At 38.0% G+C, this 22,329-nt stretch overlaps 1 protein-coding gene across 1 annotated transcript in view; it reads right to left on the bottom strand.

Annotated features, from left to right (window-relative positions):
• Positions 1-356: 356 nt before the first annotated feature.
• LOC126412162 (guanine nucleotide exchange factor for Rab-3A-like) overlaps positions 357-22,329 on the bottom strand; it is a 247,794-nt gene continuing 225,821 nt past the window's right edge. Inside the window, exons 5-10 of the mRNA XM_050081628.1 lie at positions 19,671-19,884; positions 19,106-19,251; positions 16,535-16,749; positions 12,077-12,176; positions 11,925-11,991; positions 357-1,127 (exon numbers count right to left, since the gene is read on the bottom strand). Of these exons, the coding sequence (XP_049937585.1) occupies positions 1,048-1,127; positions 11,925-11,991; positions 12,077-12,176; positions 16,535-16,749; positions 19,106-19,251; positions 19,671-19,884 (822 nt within the window). The 3' untranslated portion in view covers positions 357-1,047. The remainder of the gene's footprint in view (positions 1,128-11,924; positions 11,992-12,076; positions 12,177-16,534; positions 16,750-19,105; positions 19,252-19,670; positions 19,885-22,329) is intronic.

A 22,329-nucleotide genomic window follows, 5' to 3' on the forward strand; every position in this document is an offset into this window, starting at 1 on the left:
TTTCTATGGATTCAACAAAATTTTCCATGAATTTTCTTTCTTATACAATCATTGTGTAATTTGTATTTTTCTCCTGATCACACTGAAACATGAAATGAACAGAGCAGCTACAATACAGTATCCAAAATGGAACTTTCAGTTGGGTTTCACAGTGATACCCATGGCATTCATTTGGAATTTGTTGTCACTTGCTTTGCCTAGAAAACCTTACTGCATATTGAAATTTCTGAATAATGTTTTTCCAACATAATTTAAGGTTTCAAATTGCTCATATAGTGTAAGACAGACTGAGTTTGCATTCTGGTTGGATAGTGTGAGTAAACAAGAAAGAAGGGAAAAAACACTAAAGATAAATCTTTCAACAGAACAGTACTTTATTTTGTTTTAATGTAGCACATGTAACAAATATGAAATAACAGTTGATATAAATATCTCTCCTATGCTGCACATGTAACTTTGTACATATAAATACAGGATTATGTAATTCAAGAGAAGAGTTAAAAATGTAGGTGACAGATGAAAATGATTAACTGTATAACTGCCTCTATTCTTAATCATCCTCTTGTGGAAAAAATTTACAGGGGTAATAAAAGGAAAAGATGATAAAAGTTGCCTGGATATGTATAAACCCGTTCAAAGAGCTCATGTTCCAGTTGAATGGTGTATCATACACAAGTTGCAGGATAGTGATATGAGTATTTCAATCTTATATGCATATTAAATATATGAACACTATAAATAAGCTTTACTTACAACATACTGGACATAACGATCTTCAATTACAAGTATTTTTATTTTTATTATTATTCTTCTTCTTCTTCTTACTTAACCTATAGCTGTACAGTGGCTGCCTGTACAAAAACGAGGTATGATTACACTTTACATTTCACTAAAGAATCCTATAAATTCATCTGTAAATGTTTACATGCACCTTAACTTTTTACATCACAATGATAATCTCTTTGGTTTCACTGTTGTGGAGAGCAAAAACATAGCTCTCAAGTTACATACAATTAATTTACACATTATCTATTAACATAAGATTGATTATGATGATAATGCTAGGCCCAGTCTTGCAAGAACCATCTCTTTTCGAAGTCTTGTTATCTCCCAGTATATATCATGCACTGTAACAGAGAGAATGTCAACTATTTAAATTGTGTGTGCATTTAGTAATGTGAATCCAACTATTGCAAGCCATTTATTAGGCCAGAACACACACACACACACACACACACACACACACACACACACACACACACAAGTATATATTTATAATCTCAACATAAAAGTTGAAGCACTTTACTTGCATCTAGTCAAAAATATTCAGAAAGGTACAAAAAGTGTAACTAACAATTAGCACATCCCTTTAGTCACACATAAGTTTTGTGCAAATACAAAGCAGACTAGTTAAAAAAATTGGGTACATAAAACTGTAATGAGCAGCAGGGAATGATAACACTTTATGTGGCAAAATGAATGTCATGTTAAAAATAACAGTTTCACTGACGCTGCAAAGCAAGTGAATAAATAATATAGTGACTGACACATGGAAGATAGAAATACGTTGCCTGACAAAAAAATGTGAGGTACCCAGAAGGGAGGGGCAAAATGAAATAAAACTTCACAAATTGAGAGGGTATGTGATGTTATTTCAGTGCTTACAAAACTGAGTTACATTTACATAAAACTTGGGAGTATGAGCACACCCTCTGGCCTGGGTGCTTGTACTGATTTTGTTGGGAAGAGCGTCATAAAGCAATTGCATCCTCTCCTTAGACAAGCTGGTCCCCAGCTGTCTTAACTGGTCATCAGTATCCTAGATATTGACACTGACACTGAGACCGAGCTGATGTCCGAACTAGTTTCAAAAATTCTATTGGGGACAGTTCTGGGGATCTTGCTGGCCATAGGAGTATCCCAGCATCATGTGGACAGTTCATAGATGTATGGACAAGCATTGTCGTACTGAAAAATCGGACTATGATACTGTCACACGAGTGGCAACACATGAAGATATAGAATGTTTGTGAAGTATAGTTGTGCCATGAGAGTTCCCTTAGTCACTGCCAACCATGACCTGAAGTCATACCCAATGGCTCCCCACACAATGACACCATTTGTAAGGGCCCTTGTAAACAGTCACACTTGTTTGTCGAATTTACTCTTACCTAGCCACAGATTTGTCAAACAAGTTTGTATATGTACGATCAAAGTTTATCAATTTAACCTCACTTTTGAAGCAGATACTGTTCATGTAAGCTGTATTTGGACAACACTGGGAATGGCTTCAAATGCAGATAAAGCATTTTTTTAACATTGACTGTGGCACTGTGTTTAACCCTCCACTGGGTGTGCCTATGTATAAAGTGCCACAATCAACACTGTATTGTGCTGTTCCATTGTTGGTTTACAATTGCAAGCCCATACCTATTCCTTCATTATTACTTCAGCTAACACAGCACTAAGTTGTGCTTGTTGTATGTTCAAGTGAGCAGCAGTAATATAAAATAAACAGTGAGCTAAGTTAAAAATATTTACAATTGATGCAAGAAAATGATCCAGATTTCGCACTAGCGGCACAATCTCACAATGACACATTTGTGTATGGGGTAGTTAGCAATCAAATAAGTGGTTTGCTGGGATCTGATGTAACTACACTGTTCAATACTTCAAGTGGGTCATTACTGTAGCGTAACATTTGTACAGAGCAACAGAGTGATGTAATGAAAGTTCATTTTATTATTGTTTGATTAGACTGTAATTTATCTCATATAATGTTTGTTTATTGTATTATTGTTTAATTAAAGTAAGCATAAAATGTAATTTTGTTCCTACATGTTTACTTTGGTACCATAAAGACAGCTATTCTATTGGCACAGTGTTACACTGTCCAGGTTATCTGGATACTTCCCACTAACACCAACCTATCAGAACTCAAGAGATGGGAACTTGCCCTTCAATATATCCTCTCTTCCCGTTACCCACCAGGCCTCAACCTCCGCTAATTTCAAGTTGCCACCGCTCATACCTCACCTGTCATTCAACAACATCTTTGCCTCTGTACTTCTGCCTTGACTGACATCCCTGCCCAAACTCTTGCCTTTACAAATGTCTTAAAGAGAGAGAGAGAGAGAGAGAGAGAGAGAGAAGGTATATGTGCGGATCGATATGTATGTGTGTGTGTGTGTGTGTGTGTGTGTGTGTGTGTGTGTGTGTGTGTGTGTGTGTGTGTGTGCGCGCGTGTGTGCGCGCGCGCACGCGAGTGTATACCTGTCCCATTTTCCCCCTAAGTTACCTTTCCACTCCCGGGATTGGAATGACTCCTTACCCTCTCCCTTAAAACCCACATCCCTTCGTCTTCCCCTCTCCTTCCCTCCTTCCTGGTGAAGCAACCGAGGGTTGCGAAAGCATGAATTTTGTGTGTATGTTTGTGTTGGTTAGTGTCTTTATCAATATACCAACACTTTCGTTTGGTAAGTTACATCATCTTTGTTTTTAGATGTATGAACTAAACTTGATTTACAGATAAATGACAAGAAACATGCAAGTCAGATACAAATGCTGAATAAGCAGAAATGACATCTAATGACTTAAAATTAATTATATAAGAGGAAATCAGAAACGTTTTATGAAATTAAATATTCTAAAAGTTTGAAAAACGTCCAGAAAATCTGTGGTTAAGAAAGCAATCTGTATGGATTACCAGAAGGATCTTCCACTTCCTAATGTTTCAACCACTGAAGCATGCTACCATTCACAGCTATCATTAAATTCATCCAATTTGTGTCTACTTTATTCTGGGAAAGCTATATTATACATATATGACAAAACATTTTCCAACAAAGGATGAGCAAAATGAATAGTACACCCACACATGAGGCCAGCTAGCATTATTGATCAAACAATTTTCATGACTTAAAACAATCAAAACATCTGAAGATTATGTTTTGGGATAACTAAGGTGGCGGACATTGGCTTTGAGTTTTTGATGTCATGACAAATCCCTTATTTTGACCTCCATGAATTAAACATCTGTGAGATTAAATTTTTATGGGATTAAACTCCCAGACTGCCAAAACCTCAAATGCACACACCTACTTTTTACCAGTGGAATGAAAATTGTGGGCAACACAAAATTTTTAAAATCTCCCACACACAATATTAGCTAGTCATTATGCATCCAGTCACTACCAATGTTATGAAATATTCTATATAGTCAAAATTAAAAGCAGACTGACTGACAAAACAGGCTAAGTGCAGAGGTCAAACAATCCATAAAGTTTAAAAATATGATTACTTTCTAGTTGATGTAACTGTGCAGAACTAAAAAATATTTTAAAATGTGACTATAGTTTTCACTCTTATATAGCTACAGAGGAGTTCAATTTACAATTAAACACAGAAGGTGAAAATGTGCAAAATACGCGTTCACTACAAGATTAAACTATGTAACCACCAGCCTTCTCACGTAATACATTTATGAGCCAAAACCTTATGATGATCTCCTTAATAGCTTGTTTGTCTATCTTTGGAATGAAATACATCAACGATTCTGTGTATTACATATTTGACAGTTTGTCCGTAGATTTGTGGAAGTTTGTGGCATTAGATGTCTATGGACTCATCATGTAATTCATGTAAATAACAGGCCACTGATCTGCGTATGTGGTGATGGCACCCGACAGTGACCCATATGGGTTTCATAGGATTTACAGCAGGTAAATTTGGGTTGCCAAGACACCAACGTGAGCTCACTATAATGCTCATCAAACCACTGCAACATGGTTCCAGCTCCAAGCCATGGACAATTATACTGCTGAAAGATGACATCGCCATTGGGGAAGACGTCAAGCATGAAGGGATGCAGGTGGTTTGCAGCTGTCAGTGTGTCTTTGAATACTAGCACAGGTTCCAAGGAAGCACAGGAGAATGTCACCCATAGCTTAATACTGCTCCCATCAGCCTGTGTCCATGGTACACTGCACAATTCAAGCTGCCGTTCACCTCAGTGATGGTAGTTGTGGAGATAACCGGCCAACTAGTGTAGCAAAAATTTGATTCGCCCAAAGAGCCAACATGTTTCCATTGATTGACAGTCAAATTCCAATGGCATCCTGCCCACTGCAATCATAACTGATGATGCCGTTGGGTCAACATGTGAAAATGAAAAGGTGGTCTGCTGTGGAGTTCCATTTTCAACAATGTACGATGAACGGTGTGCTCTGAAACACTTGTGCGTGTGTGCACCAGAATTGTGCTCTTTCAGCAGAGATGCCACAGATCACTATCTGCCCTACTTTACAAAGCAGACAAGACTCTGAAGCCCATGTTCTGTGAAGAGTCGTGGACATGCAAGTGTTTAGTGCATAGTGGTTTTTTCAATGTCCTCCTATCTCTTTACATAGATGCTCACAACCATAGATACTCATTCAAAGTAACTTATTTCAATGGATGTCCCCATTTGCAGCCCATATGTTTGTTAGGGTGACCCCCGTCGGTGACTGTTCCACTTACATACTTTTGCAACCACTTACTTGCCCGCAGTGCCACCAGGCAGCATCCAGTCTCGCGATGGGCAGTGGTCGTAACGTTTTGGCTGATCGGTGAATACCAACAGCCAAAAAAATCACTGGTATAGCTTTTTTTTATTGAAAACATCTTTTTCAAAATCTTTTGCCAAAAGGGAATTATTGTATAACAAAGGCAAAATTAAACTTTTGTTCTCAGTGCAGCAGAGTACACTATGTTTCCCATCATGAACAGGACAATGTAGGTGGCTGCACTGTTCACTCTGCCAACATGCCTCTAAAGATCATTCCAAGCTCGAACTGCACGAGCATTTTCACTTTATTATAAGAAGGATCATCAACCTGGAAAGTTGTGACCAAACTAGTCTGCCTCGAAATGGTCACCCATAGTCAACCCTCTCTGCTGACAACCACTATCTACAAATTCTTGTACCTATCCCAAGCAGAAACCAAAAGAATTGTTGGTCGTCTTTTTTAAGGCAATTGGGAAGGACATTTTGACACAGACAGTACACAACCATCTTCACATGACCAATTTCACCTTTATACATCTGTTACAAACAGCAGTACAAACCCCAATTGGAACATAGTAGATACGGCATCAAAAGACCGCCCAAAAAACTGAGAACGAAACAAATGTTATACTAGCTGGAGATCTTAAATGTCAATCTGATAAGCAGAACACCAAGGTACACATACTGATAGAAGCACTATCAAGGGAATGTATCATACTATTAAATAAATGACGAAACTTAAAGTGAGAAAAGAAGCAATTGGACCAAATATCTACTCCTGAAAAATACAGCAGGAAAGAATAAAGCAAAACAAAGCTAACATCAAAAGAGTAAGGGCACTATTAGAGGGAGGCAAACTTGAAGAAACCCTGAAAATATCCATGGCATCAAAATCAAAAGAAGATGACTAATGCAAAAATGATTTAAATTAGAATACTACTGAGAAAGAAAAGAAACTCAACATCCATACCTACATCAACATACATACTCCACAAGCTACCATATGGTGCATGGCAGAGGGTACATTGTACCACTGATAGTCATTTCCATTCCTGTTCCATTTGCAAACAGTGTGCACGAAAAATGACTGTCTATATGCCCCCAGTGAGCCCTATTTTCTTTTATCTGCATGGTCCTTACACAAAATGTCCATATAGGAGCCATATGACAGTCAAACAATGGTATGTTCCTACTGTCCACCTGTATGAATGATTTCTTAAAAGCAATCTTAACACTTTGGTTTTCCTTTTGCAGTCTTTGTTTGCTACACCACACTGGTCAATAAGTAACTGGATAGAAGCCTTCACCTTGTTTAGCAATTTTAAGTAGAACTACAATTTTCTTGGGTTCTTGGTAAGAACTTTTGTTAAGGTACGACTTGTATGAGTAGTTCTATGCTTTGCACATCAATCTTTTTACAGATACATGAATTTCTACTAACTTTTGCCTGTCATATGCACATTCCTTTCCGAACTGAGAGTGCGAGAGTCTCTGCTTCCTCAGCAGTTTCTGAATATGGTTATGTACCTATGGTGGGTCTTTTCTAACCTCAGTCTAATTACTCAGCACATACTTCTCCCAGTTATGATTTACAATCAGTTTAAACTTGCCAGTAATTCCATTATTCTGAAACTAAATGATGTCTATTCATTTTCTAAGTGGGATCCTAACAGCTGCTTATCTGCTCTTTCTAGCAAAAATATTCTCCTAGCCTTCTTGATGGATTTACTAACTTTAGTAAGCATTGTCACCATGATGGCATAATGATCATTAATCTGTGTCCCTATAGTGATACCACTGATAAGGTCAGGTGTGTCTGAAACAACAAGGTCTAAAATATTTCCACTGTGTGTGTGGGCCGTTGAACTAGCAGCTTAAGACATTTTTTGGAAAACTAGTTCAAAATTACTTCACAAGACTGCCTGTCCATCCATTGCAATGAATCAATAGATGTCCTGGTCTATACTCGTCACGTTAAAGTTACCTCCAAATAATATTGCATGATCTGGGCATTTTCTCACTACTGAGCAAAATTGTCATGGCAAAATCAGGGGGCCAGTAGAACATCCAGTAACTGACTTGTGTTCTCCTAGACTTGTGAGATGCATTCAGGTGGCTTCAAGACGGGCTCAGTTTTGATCTCAATAGGCAAAGTACTTCTTTTGACTGCAATGAACACCCTCATTCCTATGGTGTCTAAACTGTCTTTTCAATATACATTCCAAACCTTGCTAAATATTTCAGAGCTTTTTGCTTCAGGTTTCAGCCAGCTCTCAGTTTGCGAATAATTTCAGTGTGACAACTTTCCTGGAGGGCAGGAAATTTAAGAGCTTTGTTATGAATACTTCAACAATTTACTATTGAAATTTTGACAGTCTAAGCATTTACACTTTGTACATTGTCGATTTTGCTTTTTGCATACTGACTGGTGGACATCAAACCATAACCTAGCCTAAAAAAAACCTCACGTGCACCCCAGAAGCACTCTGCTACTCGAGTAATAGCTTCCTTTGTGTAGTGAACCCCTGACTTGCCATGGGGAGTCCCACAATTCTCCACCCCGTAACAAAATACAGAAATCTCTATTCAAGGCAGTCACAGAACTGATGGAGCCTTTCATTGAAACCTTCCACTCGGTTCCAGACGAAAGTGCCCTCATCAATTCTGGGAACTACACTGCTAATTGTGAGTTCTGGTTGCACCCCACATATGAGAACATGAGTCATTACTTTCACCAGCTACCTGTATGAACTGAGGATGACCTTTTAACCCAAGTGACAGACATCATCTGTGCTGACATGAGCCACAACTTGCAGATGGCTGCACCCTACATGCTCGATACCCACAAGCAGGGCCGCCTCCCATCTCAGATGAGGCCGCCTGGCAGATATACTAAATGCATATTACATTTCTTTCTGGCCCTGGATGGTATTTCCCTAAGGGGCTCCATGACACACCTAACGTTGGAACTATCATGAACTAGCAAACCCTGACCACCCCCCCCCCCCCCCCCCAAAATGTCTGCTCAGACCCTGCTAAATGGGTGGCTACCTGTCCACCCACAGTGTGAATGGGTGAGGCCAGATGGGTAGCCTCACACTGGCACTCCGCCTGCCACTCACCCCTACAGTGATGGTGGATCCATTGCATCAGGTATACTGCAAGATGCCTCAGCAGAGCCTGTGGACAGAACAAGCAACACCTGAGGTGTCCCATACAATGTGCCTGACACTCCACCACTACTTCACCCTGAAGCAGCAGCCTAAAGACAGCTGACCATTGCCAAAAGCATCTTCTGCTGTTCACGAATCGCAGCCAGCTTGTAGTGTAACATGTCGTAGATCAAGTCCTTTTCCACTACATGAAAAACTGTTACATGTTTAAGTAAAGTAGGGGGTCAAATATCAACACATCTGTTGTGTGTACCGTGTCTGTTCCTGCAGATAGGACGTATGAGGATGGAGCCGCAGTGCATGGAAGCCAGGAGAATGCTAACTACTTGCTGGGCATCTCATATGCTCAGACCCAGAAGATGCACACAGAATAAATGGGGTTATGGAATCTCTTAGAGCAAAAATAAATGATGATTTTTGATTATAATTAATAAAGCTTTGTAATACTGTCAGATCGGTGCCACTCCTGTTTGAGTTCTCATAGAAAAGAATGTATTAGCATCATGTTAATGGACTGAACTGTAACTGCAGTTATTGCAATGTAGGAAAGCTTCAGCAATTTCCTGCAGCAGACAAGAAGCTTCGGCAAAGACCACATGAGTATGGCACAGCATAGCTGGTCCACAAAATTCTACACAGTGAACGGGATTACATACATGCCAGATTCATAAAAAAAGAGGTAATCTTTTAACAGAATATTGTGATGCTTGGTACAAGACACAAGTCAAATAGTACCAGGCAATACCAAACTGAACTGAACCCACCAACATGACCAAAACCCAAATGCATATTTTCCCCCCTTATGGCGATAGTGTTCTTGGAAAAAATTGTGAAAGAAGCACTTTAACAACTTAGAATTTGCACAAATAAAGAAAGAGCATGTATACCAAGAAGACAGAGTTGCTATGGGCAACAAGAAAACAAAATACAGAGCTATGCAGTTAGTTGCAAATTTAAATTGAAAATTGCTTCCAGTATCAGTGATATTACAGTATCATTTGATACAAAAAATGTACAAATCCTGTTCATATTACTGACTAAGAACAATTTTGACAGAGATCTTATCTGCACAGCACTGAAATCATCGATCTGGCAGCACGCTACAGATTCATCTGAACAGCAATCTTCAACTGCTGATGGCACATAGCCGTATAATTGCAGTCTACTAGCACCAATGGCACACTGCCATCAGCTGGCACAAGCAGTCACCATTCGGCAAGATACTACATGCAGTGAGCAGTAAATTTTGTCATACTGTGTGATTGTGTGTTTTATAGCGTGTGATATATATATATATATATATATATATATATATATATATATATATATATATATATAAATAAAAAAAAAAACAAAGATGATGTGACTTGCCAAACGAAAGTGCTGGCAGGTCGTTAGACACACAAACAAACACACAAAACTCAAGCTTTCGCAACAAACGGTTGCTTCATCAGGAAAGAGGGAAGGAGAGGGAAAGACGAAAGGATGTGGGTTTTAAGGGAGAGGGTAAGGAGTCATTCCAATCCCGGGAGTGGAAAGACTTACCTTAGGGGGGAAAAAGGACAGGTATACACTCGCACGCACACACATATCCATTCACATATACCATGCGGATGGATATGTGTGTGTGTGTGTGTGTGTGTGTGTGTGTGTGTGTGTGTGTGTGTGTGTGCGCGCGCACGCGCGCGAGTGTATACCTGCCCTTTTTTCCCCCTAAGGTAAGAAAAAAGTTGCTTGCCACTTTCCATTATCTTTGACCTTACACAGCTCTGAGGAATATATTAAAACCTGAACAGACAAACTGGATACTATAAATACGGCAATGGAAGATACTGTAAATATTAATTTAATGCAAAACTGGTTATCATACAAGAAAGTATTACTAGTAAGGTAAATGAAGCAATAGAAGAGGACTTCACAGTTCAAATAACAGAGCAGGCAACAAGTTAACAGATACTGACTCAAAAGTTAACAGTCTCACAGAAAAATTACCTGATGAAGTACATCAAGTAGTAAATATGGAGCTTTAGCAATATTTTCATAATGGTAGAGATAAGTTCCACAAATTACAACTCAAAATTTCCAATATGAATATATGGGTAGACTCTTTATAGCATAACAAGCTCTTAAATAATGAAGAAACACTTAACTCTTTAGAAACCAAACTTCAAAATTTTGTGAATAATACCACAAGTTTACAGAATAGCTCCACCACCTTGGAGGGTAATACTACACTCTGCCAAGAATATTACTAAAGCTTTGGACTGCAATTACAGAGACTCAAAATAGCTTGCAAAACACACAAATTTGAAATGGTGCAGGGTTACCTGTGGATCTGGTAGAAGATTTATAATTAGGCAGCGGCTTAAATTTGGCAAAACAGTTCGCCAAGTCTAAGCAGGAAGTTCACCCAATCTAATTCTTAAGAGTATTTAAGTGAGGTGATCACTAGAAAATAGATTTCACATTAGGATATTTATCCAAGAGATGCAGCAGAATGGGGTAATGCTTATTATGAAGATTTTAAAACATGGGAGGATTTCCAGGAGAAGTTTAATAGGACATATCTTCTTTACAGCAAATAGCAAATCTGTCTTTTCCTGCATTGTTGATATTCCTACCTCAAGTATTGTGAGGTTTAGATTAGTTACTGAAATATCTTTTAATACTTGACTTTTCCAACAGAACTTTAAGATGTAGTCTGGATAACTACAAGGCAGAAGTACCTTTTAAGCCGAGTTCACCTGTAATACAGAAATTTTTAATTCAAATAAAATGTGCACACTAACTAGTGCTAACATATTAGTGGAACAGAGTACTGAAGAAGTTCAGGATCAACCCAGAAAAGATATTCAGATAAAAGCATTCCAATCCAATTTATTGACTGATACACAGAAACAAAAGCTGCATGACATTTTAAGTGAATATAGTGATGTCTTCTCAGACAAACCACATGGAATTAGCAGTTGTGTTTTCAGTTTTAATATGAAAAAGATAGAACCTTTCTTTTGTAAACTGTATCCAGTACCAATTTGTCTCAAGAATGCTGTCCAGGAGGAGAAAATAAAATGATAGACCACATATAAACAAGCATAGTATTAGTGCACATAATAATCCACTGTTGTGGATCACATCAAACTACTCCTTTTACAGTTTAGGCACTTAGTACTTCACTTCTTTTCTACTTTAACACACTTTTCATTTACCTGAACTTTTGACCAAGCCTCGTTCAATGTATCTCAAGTAATTCAAGAAATCGCAGACAGCTATGATCTGAAACAGAATTGTAACAAATGTCACTTTATAAGAAAGTTAAATTTAGGAGAATATATTGCCACATGTAGAACTGTCACCTTACCCTGTTCCTGCAGATCTGGGAGATATAATGCCATTGCTCCTGGTCACCTAGTTTCATTCTGTAATGACACTGCCTCGGAGTTTCAAGTAGGGCACATTTTCTAAAACCAGAAAACACTGTATCACATTCTCTAGAAATTTTACAGCTACTGGAAGGTAAAGATTGGTCACTACCACAGTTACAATCAAGGTTGCATTCCACCAGCTGAATGCAGTTATGTGTTAGCACAAATCAGAACACTCAGCAAAAATTACACATGGTTTATTGTCAATATAATGTAACTGGATAGATAAAAAATCTACTCACCAAGTGGTGGCAGAACACATATATGAAAAGAGGTCATAATTAGGTGAGCTTTTTCAGCCAGTAGCTCCTTCTTTTGGCAGAAAGGTTGAAGAGGAAGGAAGATAGGTGAAGGAAAAGTACTGGAGAGGTCTAACAAAAGGGGTAGATTTTGGAAAAGTCACCCGGAACTGCAGGTTGGGGGAGACTTATCAGACGGGATCAGAAGGAAAGATTGATTGTTGGGGACCACACCAGATGAGACTTGAAAACCTGAGAACTTACAGACAAGAGACAGGGTAATATGCAAGACAGGGATTATTGCTAAAACATCCTGTAGGGCTTAATAAGAGTGAGAAGCTAAGTGCACTGTACATAACAGAGGTGGGGAAGTGGATGCCAAAAAATAGACAGATATGAAAATGAAAAGATAGAAAACAAAACTGGAGTGAAGAAAGGAGCAGTTACTGTGAAAAAGTGCTTGGATGGAAGAAATTAACATAATTAAGGCTAGGCGGGTGGTGAGAACTAGTTCCCACCTGCGGAGTTCTGAGAAATTCGTGTCTGGGAGAAGAATCCAGATGGCATGTGTGGTAAAACAGGCACTGAGGTCAGGGCTGTCACATTGTAGAGCATGCTGTGCAACAGCATATTATGTGTTGCCTGGATATACCCTCTGCTATGCCCATTCATCCTGATTGATAATTTGGTGGTAGTCATTTTGATGTAAAAGGCCAAACAGAGCCTACTTAACAGCTGCTATATGATGTGTTGTTCCACAGGCGGCTATCCGTTTGATAGTATATGTTTTGCCAGTTACAGGGCTGGTGTAGGTGGTGGTAGGAGGGTGCATAGAGCAAGTCTTGCAGCAGGGAAGGTCTCAAGGGTAGGAGCCATAGTGTATGGATGTGACTGCAGGAGGAGCATTAGGTCTGACAAGAATATTGCAGAGACTGGGAGGATGATATAAAGCTATTCTAGGTGAGGTTCCAGGTGACTTTTCCAAAATTTCCCCCTTTTCCTAGACTTTCCAGTCCTTTTGCTTCACCCCTCCTCTTTCCCCTTCAATCCTTTTGCCAGAAGAAGGAGTCACTGGCTCCAAATGCTTGCCTAATTATAACCTCCTTTTATGTGTGTGTTCTGCCACTGCTTTGTGAGTGGATATTTTATCTATCCAATTACACTATATTGTCAACAACGGATTGCGTTTGTTGTTATATTAGCACATGGTTTATTATGGATTTTGTGATGCAATTTGTATTGGACATCACAACAGATGTTTGTATGGATGTTGACAAGTCATTAGTAACAATCCTCGCTGGTTCCAAAATGATGTGTATATGATCTTCAACACTGCAATCATGAGTGCCTCTCCTCCATAACCAGAATTTGGCTATAAGGGTTGAGTGTCACACCCAGCTCTAATCTCCGTGGTCAATGTGGTTAAAGATCTTAAAACCTGCATCATAGTATTTGGTCAGCTAGTCCAATACTGCAGTCTACATTTCGCTTAATTTTCTTTGAGAGTCAACAGCACAACATGATTCCCATTTTTTATGCTTTAAGTAGAATTAATTACATGGTCCCTACAAACTGGTATGTAAGTGTTGTCATCATGAAGCACACATTACATACAATTGCAATTTAAGCTCCCGAAACATATCTGTCATAGTGTGCAATCAAAACTAAAAGTCCAAATCTTATACTTATTACCATAAATTATATATCATTTCTCTAAAACTTAGCATTCACTCATGCTTACTATGGCTTTGATCACTAAGGTTTGGCTGGACATAAAACACAAGTAACCTGAAGGCAATCTGACTTCTAGCATTTCAGAACCAAGGAGTTAAACATCCAAGAAAATGTTGCCACACTTTTGGCAATTTAATAAAGTTGCTGAAGTAGTAATCAATTGAAAGGCTTGTGCTGGGCAATGGACCACATGAAAAATAGGTAAGTAATAAATACAAAATTATCTCTCAGATATACCATTTAGTGGCATCTTATATAAAATCGCAGCTGTATAACAATGTTGCCAACATTCAAAAAAGGAACTAACTCTTTAAAGTAAGTACTATAAAATACAAATAAAGAAATATAGTCAGTAAAAGAGACATGGAAAATAGTTTATGTTTCTTGTCACCCACAGTTCAGTTGTGTTGATGATTCTTTCCACAGTTTGAATTCTTTTAGTCCTGTATCAATAGCTATAACATTATGATGAAAAGTAATTTAAACTGCAGTAGTTTAAAAGAAAAATGCCTTTTGTAAGCTGCACATTATGTTTTTTATTTAACTTGCACACCCAAAAATGTTTTGCCTTATTTACAGGAAGCAACTTCAGTGGGTGTCATGAAATATCACATGATTTTTTCATTTGCACATATAGCTTATTGTTTGTGCTGTAGGTTACAGGTTTAGAACAGTTCATTGAAGTTTTTATAATGAAATGCATAGGTACTTAGAGATTAGCTTGTAAACCAAACATTGTTTGTAAACAAAACAATAACCTATATTTGCAAACGAAAAAATCTGCAATATTTCAGGATTCCCATTGGAGGTATGTCATAAGCAAGACATAACACATCTGGATACACATGTTAAATAGAAAGCTTAGTATGTAGCATGCAAAAGGCATTTTTTAAACTACTGCAATTCATATATAGCTGTTGTGAAAATGGACACCACAAGAGACTCATTAAAATATTTTAGGCTTTTTATAACCTCATTAAAGAACAGTAGAACACTGCATATCTTGATGGCAAAGCTTTATTCAATGAGTAGAACCAGTGAATGAAAATTCTACAGTTTTTGCAGTAATTCATTCGTTCTTATAGCTGGGCATGTAGCACAATATATGTGCACAGTTTTTGAGAGCTATTGAGTAATAACAGTGTTACAACTTTAGTAATCTTATGGAGTTAATGTGTTTCTTTTGTAGCAGAATATGATATCCATTCTATGACAGAATATATTAGCATTACCATTCAACAGTAGGGAGGGTTTTGCAATACTGGAGTATGATAATGTGCTTCTGCATGCATAGTAATTCCACAGCCAAAAGCTGACATAATAAGAACAATTAAATGATATTCTTTATTATTAGTTTGTAGGGAAAGGAAGCCAAAAATGTATGAAGTGGAATGGCTGTAATAAATACCAATACGACTGCAGTAGCAGACTTAACCATGTTAGTAAAGATATGGATAAAGAATTGATGTACCTGCTATAAACTGTTGTATGACTGAAGGTGGGGACAACAGATGAAGACAGATTTAGAGGGAAAGGAACAAAGTGTGAACAGTCTGAGACTGATCTGCAGAATGCAATGACAACCCAAGAAACTATGATCAGAGGGGACTGCCATTGTGTAGAGTAATGCAATAGCGTAAAGAGGTAATGGCACACACTGATTAAAACATACGTCTAACACAATTAAAAATCCAAAGCAATAATATTTTGACAGAGTGCAAAAGATACAGCCAGTATCAAAGAGGTCTCACTGATAGAATAAGAGGTTAAGAAAACAAAATTATTACTAAACAGAATGTACGTGAGTTGAATGGCTGCACCATGGCAATACATACATATCGAAAGGAGAAAGAAGAACTGAAGGTCAGAGCGAAAGACTCAAAGATTACACCAAGTACAGCATAGCATACAGGAGTGGCAACAGATGAGCTCTAATATTTTAAAAGTGATGATAAAGATAAAAATTTCACAATTCTACAAATGGCAGTTTTTCTTAGTAGTGTGATTATAAATGATCAAGAAGATACAATGAATAAACCTCATGGATATGTTAATTTTTTAAATACCTATTCATTTTCAGAAGTTGGAAAAGACTGTTGCTACATGTTTCTTCATGACCTAAGTCTGTTAGGTGTGGTCATCTCTAAGCATCTCCTTTTTTTGGTCTATACCTGTCACTCCCGTTGCACACAAGCTGCTTACAATAATTAGGGTTCACAGTTAACTGCTGAGTAACATAACATTTGAGTGGTCATACTTTTTAAATGTATAGATTGCTTGAGAGAATTTTCTGACAAAACAGCTTGCACTACAACATAATCTATGGATGACTATAGTTAGATATCGAGTGGTATGCAGTTTCATGCAGTACTGTTATTACTGATTGGTTTGTTGTGCAATTTCTATCACTGCTGTACTTACTTAGGAAATATGGTTTTGCTTTTGTCACTGACTGCTTCAATAAAAATATTTCCTTCTTCAACAGCATCCCGTACTTTGGCAGCCAGTTCTCCATTTGGAAAATCAAGACACAGATTTATGTCTTCATTATATATCCTTGCAATGAATGGATCTGATTTGTCCAGCTTGGGGTTCTGTTTCCATGCGACAAATTCTTTGTGAATATTTGGATCAACCTGCAATATTGTTAAATTAAATTATCACTTGAAGAAAACATGAAAAGGGAGATTAAATTATTCATTCTAATTGCTGGGTTGACAATAATAACAAAATTGTATCAGTCATTAATGTACATCAACCAGATATTGGTTGGTTGATTTGAAGGAGGGGACCAAACAGTGAGGTCATCGGTCCCATTGGATTATGGAACGATAGGGAAGGAAGTTGGAGATGCCCTTTCAAAGGAACCATCCTAGCATTTGCCAGAAGTGGTTTAGGGAAATCATGGAAGACCTAAATCAGGATGGCTGGACGCAGGACGTCGTCCTCCCAAATGCGTGTACAGTGTGCTAATCACTGCACCACCTTGCTTGGTCAACAAATGTTATTTATATTATATCACAGTCTATGAAAAGTTATGACAATGTATGAAAATGATATTTCAATTAAACTCTGTTAATATTCCTCTTTTTTTCCAGGCCTTAACCCATATCTTCATGGGGTTGGCAAGTTAATCTTGATTTGGCAATGTTAGTGGTAGAAGGTGGCTGGATTCCCTTCCTGTCATCACCAATCCCCCCTCCCCTCCTTTGATGAAGATTATGCACCCTATCTGTCTGCATCTAGTGCTATCCACATGAAATTGTTACAGTGCATAAAATGCCTGCAAATTGGGAATCTGAGGTGAGACGTAAGTACCATCCCAGTATTCATTTACTCCGATACTGGAAACCACACAAAAACCACATCCAGACAGGCCAGGACACCAGCCCTCACTGTTAGTCTGCCATATGGAATCAATCTGGGGACAGCATGCCTTCCTGAGTCTCTGAAGTGGGAAAATAATGTGCGGCTGTCTGGGCAGGTAATTAAGCTCTGTTAATATTCCATGGAATAAGGGTAGACACACTTCATGTTATGAAGTGAGTACTACAAGACAACTGAATGGATGATTGTGACCAGGTGGCAAATGTGGGGAAGTTTGAAGCTGACGACAATATGTGAATCAATTTACTCACATATCTTTCATACATTCAAAATCTTATGGCTAAAAAGATGTTTACGGGTTACACAGCGAAAGATAGAGGGTGTCCCAGAAATATTGCAGCAAACTTTGAGGGGTTGTAGGGAGTGCCTTGGTGACCAATTCAACAATAGGGACCTGTGTTGCGAAATGTCATCCTATGATGCTACAGAGTGTTAAAGTTATAGGTGCTGACGCCTGCAACTATGCCACCCTTTTGGCAGCATATGTGACTTTATACACTGGTGGACCATGTGTGGAACATCTCACAATGTTACTTGTTACTGAGTGATCACAACTGACTGCCACGATCACCAGTGGAGAAGATGGAGTTAGCTGCTGTGTAGACAGGCTTTGTCTACTGTGAGTGAAATGCTCTGTTGCCTCTGTGGATAACAGTTTAACCACAGGTTTCTATCTGCAGTTTATTTTTCTCCCGTTTACCAAAAAATATTGGAGATTTTAGAAGGTTCCAGGAGAAAAATAAATTGTGTGTGGAAAATCGTGCCTGAAACCATAATCCATCGAAGTACTTATAGGAGATGAGGCCTTTCTACCCAGTAGCTTGCTCCATCTTTTCCAGTGAGATTTGTGGCAATCAGTGATGATCACTGAATAACAAACAACATTTTGAAATAATATAAATGAATAGATAAAAAAATCTTCTCACAAGTGGCAGCAGGAGAACACAGACAAAAAGGTTCAACTTTTTTTACAAGCTTTCAGAGCCAATGCTCCTCTTTCTGACAGAAGAGTTCAATGGGAAGGGAGAGAGGAGAAGGAAAGGGACTGGAGTGTTTTAGGGAAAGGGATACAGTTCAGAAAAGTCACCCAGAACCCTGGGTCAGGAAAGACTTACCAGATGGAATGAGATGGAGCGACTGATTGTCGGGGACTGCACAGGACGAGATTTGAAAACCTGAGAGTTTAAGGGTGGAAGACCAGTTAATATGCAAGACAGAGATCGTGCATGAGTTAATAAGAGTGAGACATTTCGCCTATGGTTTTTCAGTGTACAAAGCCACATTTACTGCCAGAAGGGTGGCCTAGTGGCAGGCACCAATGTCTATAACTTTGATGCTCTGTAACATCATTGTGTGGTGTTTCTGAACACGGGTTCCCATCCTTGATCCATTCCTCAAAACACCCTCTTCAAGCCCTTGCAGTTTGTCACAACATTTCTGGGACACCTTGTTTAGCTGCCCTAAATAGGAATTTCATACTGTACTTGTGACATAAAGATATTTTTAACTACCATTTTATCTTTTGAAATGTGAATGAAAACCTGTATTAAACATCCTGCTCACAATAAGTCATAATTATTTCATCAAATTTCCTCTTTTACTTACTTCCCATCCATCTTTGTTGTCACTTGGTTCGGGGGGTATCACTTGTTGTTCTTTTACTGGAGACTCTGGTGGAGAATTTTCTCTGCCATATTTCAAATTATAATGTGATGGAGATCTCCTATGTTTTTTGTTGAACAACCCAACACCTGTTATGAAATGTGCAATAGTCCATAAGTAAGATCAACAGAGTATTTACATTTTTTTTCCATTATGTACTGACATATTTTTCTAAAAATTTCATAAAACTAAGAATGTTAACCCTGTGGAGCAATTGTCCACTGCAGTGGACACCTGTTAATGTTGCTTCTTTGGTGTTTTTAATCAGTCAAGAGGCTGCAAATGCATGCAGTCCATGCAGTGGATATTCCCTAATGCATTTGCAGCCTCATGACTGATTAAAAACACCTAAGAAGCGACATTAATAGGTGTCCGTTGCAGTGACAACTGCACCACAGGGTTAATTATTTAGAAGCTATCATTTATGATATATTTAGTTTCTAGTAGTTACTTTACTTTTAACAGACATACACGTATCATTAAGAATTATTCTTCCCCCATCATTTACCTGTTGGGGTAGCATCATCCTTACTCCTGCTTGCTCTATTGTCTATTTGAGGATGAAGGTGAGGGTTGGGTCTGCTAGGTGTGGAGGTGAGGACCAAAGTTTTCAAAGCTGCTACTTCAGCCATCAAAACTTCCACTTGCATTTGACTCTCTTTCAGTGATCTTTCAGCTGCTGCTTGTTTTACATTTGCTGCACGAACCATATTGTGTGCTTCCTGCAAAAGAAATTCAGTGAAGAAAGAACACATACAAAAATAATTAAGATGCATCACTTACATAATAAATTTACTGTTAGTATACATGAAATGTTTGTATCATAAAAACAAAGTACTGCATTTCCATTTTTCTTTGTAGCTTCCACGATAATGAGTTTAGGTCAATAGTTATGTGGTGCCTGATAGAGCTGTGGAAGTACACATATTAATCTCAACAAATCCACTGAATTTAAAAAGCAGTTAACTTCACTTGCCTCTATAAAGATGATAAAAGACATATGAGAGTCTTTTTGTGTTATCATAGATCAATACCACCCTCACCCGTATCACACAGTTGGTAACAGAAACACACGTTTCCAACAGACCTAATGGATCCAGTGAAGTGTGCATGCTGAACCATGTCTTCAATGGCTCTGACATTGAGCGCCCTCTGCCACCACAAGATAGGATGGCCGGTGGCAGCTACACAGCCCAGGCTCAGTCGCATTCTTTGACAGTTCATTTGGGCATTAATAGTGGGAACCTCACACTGTGTGATGCTCTTTAGTAGCTGGACTTTATTGCTGCTTGTTCTTTTGTAGAGTTTCTTTGCAACACTTGGAGAAAGCATTAAGTAAAACTTTTGTTTACTGTATTTACATGTTTGCTAATCATTTCCATTTCTGTTTAGTTTTCCTGCTGCACCACTCTGTGGTCCACCTCTCCTTACTGTTGTGTATGAAGTGGTACACAACACTTATTACACACCAAACTACAAATATCTCGCTTTGGGTATAAGATGATCACCTCAGCAGTTTTAAGAAAGACAATATCATTGGTAATTGTTATCGTGTTTTGTTTTTACTGTGACTGAGTTAGTGATAACTGACTTTGATCTTTGGAGAAGACTAGAGCAAACCAATGTTTGTCAGATTCTGAGTGTTTTCATTTGCATTAATTCTTCAGTATACACACTGAAAACATACAGCAACTAACAATTTGTGAGGTCTGACAGTCACGAGTTGCATAGGTGTGTCAAGAAATCTAGAGGTAGCTTCAATCTTTGCTATACAAAAATATAGCTTTACGAAAAGAAGTATTGTACTGATGCAGGAACCAAGTGCAATTATTACACAAACAAGACTTTATTACAAAAGTTGTTTGTAACACCCTACATGTCACAGCTTTTCATTTTGCCACTGTTTGCTTCTGTAGCTGAGTAGTCAATGTGGCAAAATGCCGTGCTCTTGGCCCAGGTTCAATTCCCAGCCAGCTCAGAGATTTTCTCTGCTCAGGGACTTAGATGTTGTGTTGTATTCATCATCATTTCATCCTCATCGATATACAAGTCACCAAAATGGCAGAAACTAGAAAGACTTGCACAAGGTGACTGGTCTATTTGACAGGGGAGCCTAGTCACATTTAACTTAATTTAATTTAATTTTGCCACTCGTCCTCTAGTAAGCTGCTTCTAGCTTCCATTTACCTGTTCTTTAGTCTGCCTAGTATCTTTCTCTTTGTACTCTTCCTAGTTATTTGTGACAGTACTCTTGTAGTAACCTTCCTTACATGACCATTTCACAGTAACTGCTTCTTCACTATAGCTCCACAAAGATTTTTTTTCTATTTGCATTTTTCTATCATTTCAGCCAACCTATTTTTTTCTTTTAAAGTCACCCCATAGGATCATCTTCAAAAATCATTTCCTATGCAGTGCATTCTTGATTTTTTTGTGTTGAAAATCTATTCTGATAATGTACAGCTAGTAGTACTCTACGCAAGTGACTTGAACATTTGGATCCTAGTCTTTTTCTGATGTTAGTGCTCCAAAAGGTGTAGTGTAATTGTTTTCTTAATAGCTACTTTCATTACAGAAGCTACACATAGGAACTAAGCCATTAACTGGATACCTGTGTGGTATCTAGTCTCTGCATGGATATCCAAAGATAGCAAAGAAACTAACATTCTCTCTATCAGAATAATCAAATATGTGAAGAGAGTTAGTAACTTAATTTCATGTTCTGTTGCACAATAATGGAAATTTGAAAATGATTAATGAGGTAACAACATGTAGAAGAGAGACAAAGGTAAGTAAAGGTGTGATGATGTGCATTTATAGTTTGCCCATTATTACAATTAGTAATGTGAATAGAAAATAGTCATGAATGTTCATTATGACAGGATGACAACATCACAAAGACAAAATTAATTAAAACTGAAGAAGTAAACACAGACATGGAAAATGGCAGTGATAAGGAAACCTTCTGCTGCTTTTATCTATTACATTTAGCCTGAGTAAGCACAAATAGTGTTTAGCAGTTTAACAATACTTACTTATTAATGCAGTTTATACAACCATTTCTATTTCTTTAAAATACTTTTTCTTGGTGTGCACCTGAAGGTTTTTTTCCTTCATCATAGGATCTGTAGAATGTGATTAATGACTCAATAAATTAAAAATTGGAT

This window comes from Schistocerca serialis, chromosome 7, assembly GCF_023864345.2.
Source record: "Schistocerca serialis cubense isolate TAMUIC-IGC-003099 chromosome 7, iqSchSeri2.2, whole genome shotgun sequence".
NCBI lineage: Eukaryota > Metazoa > Arthropoda > Insecta > Orthoptera > Acrididae > Schistocerca > Schistocerca serialis.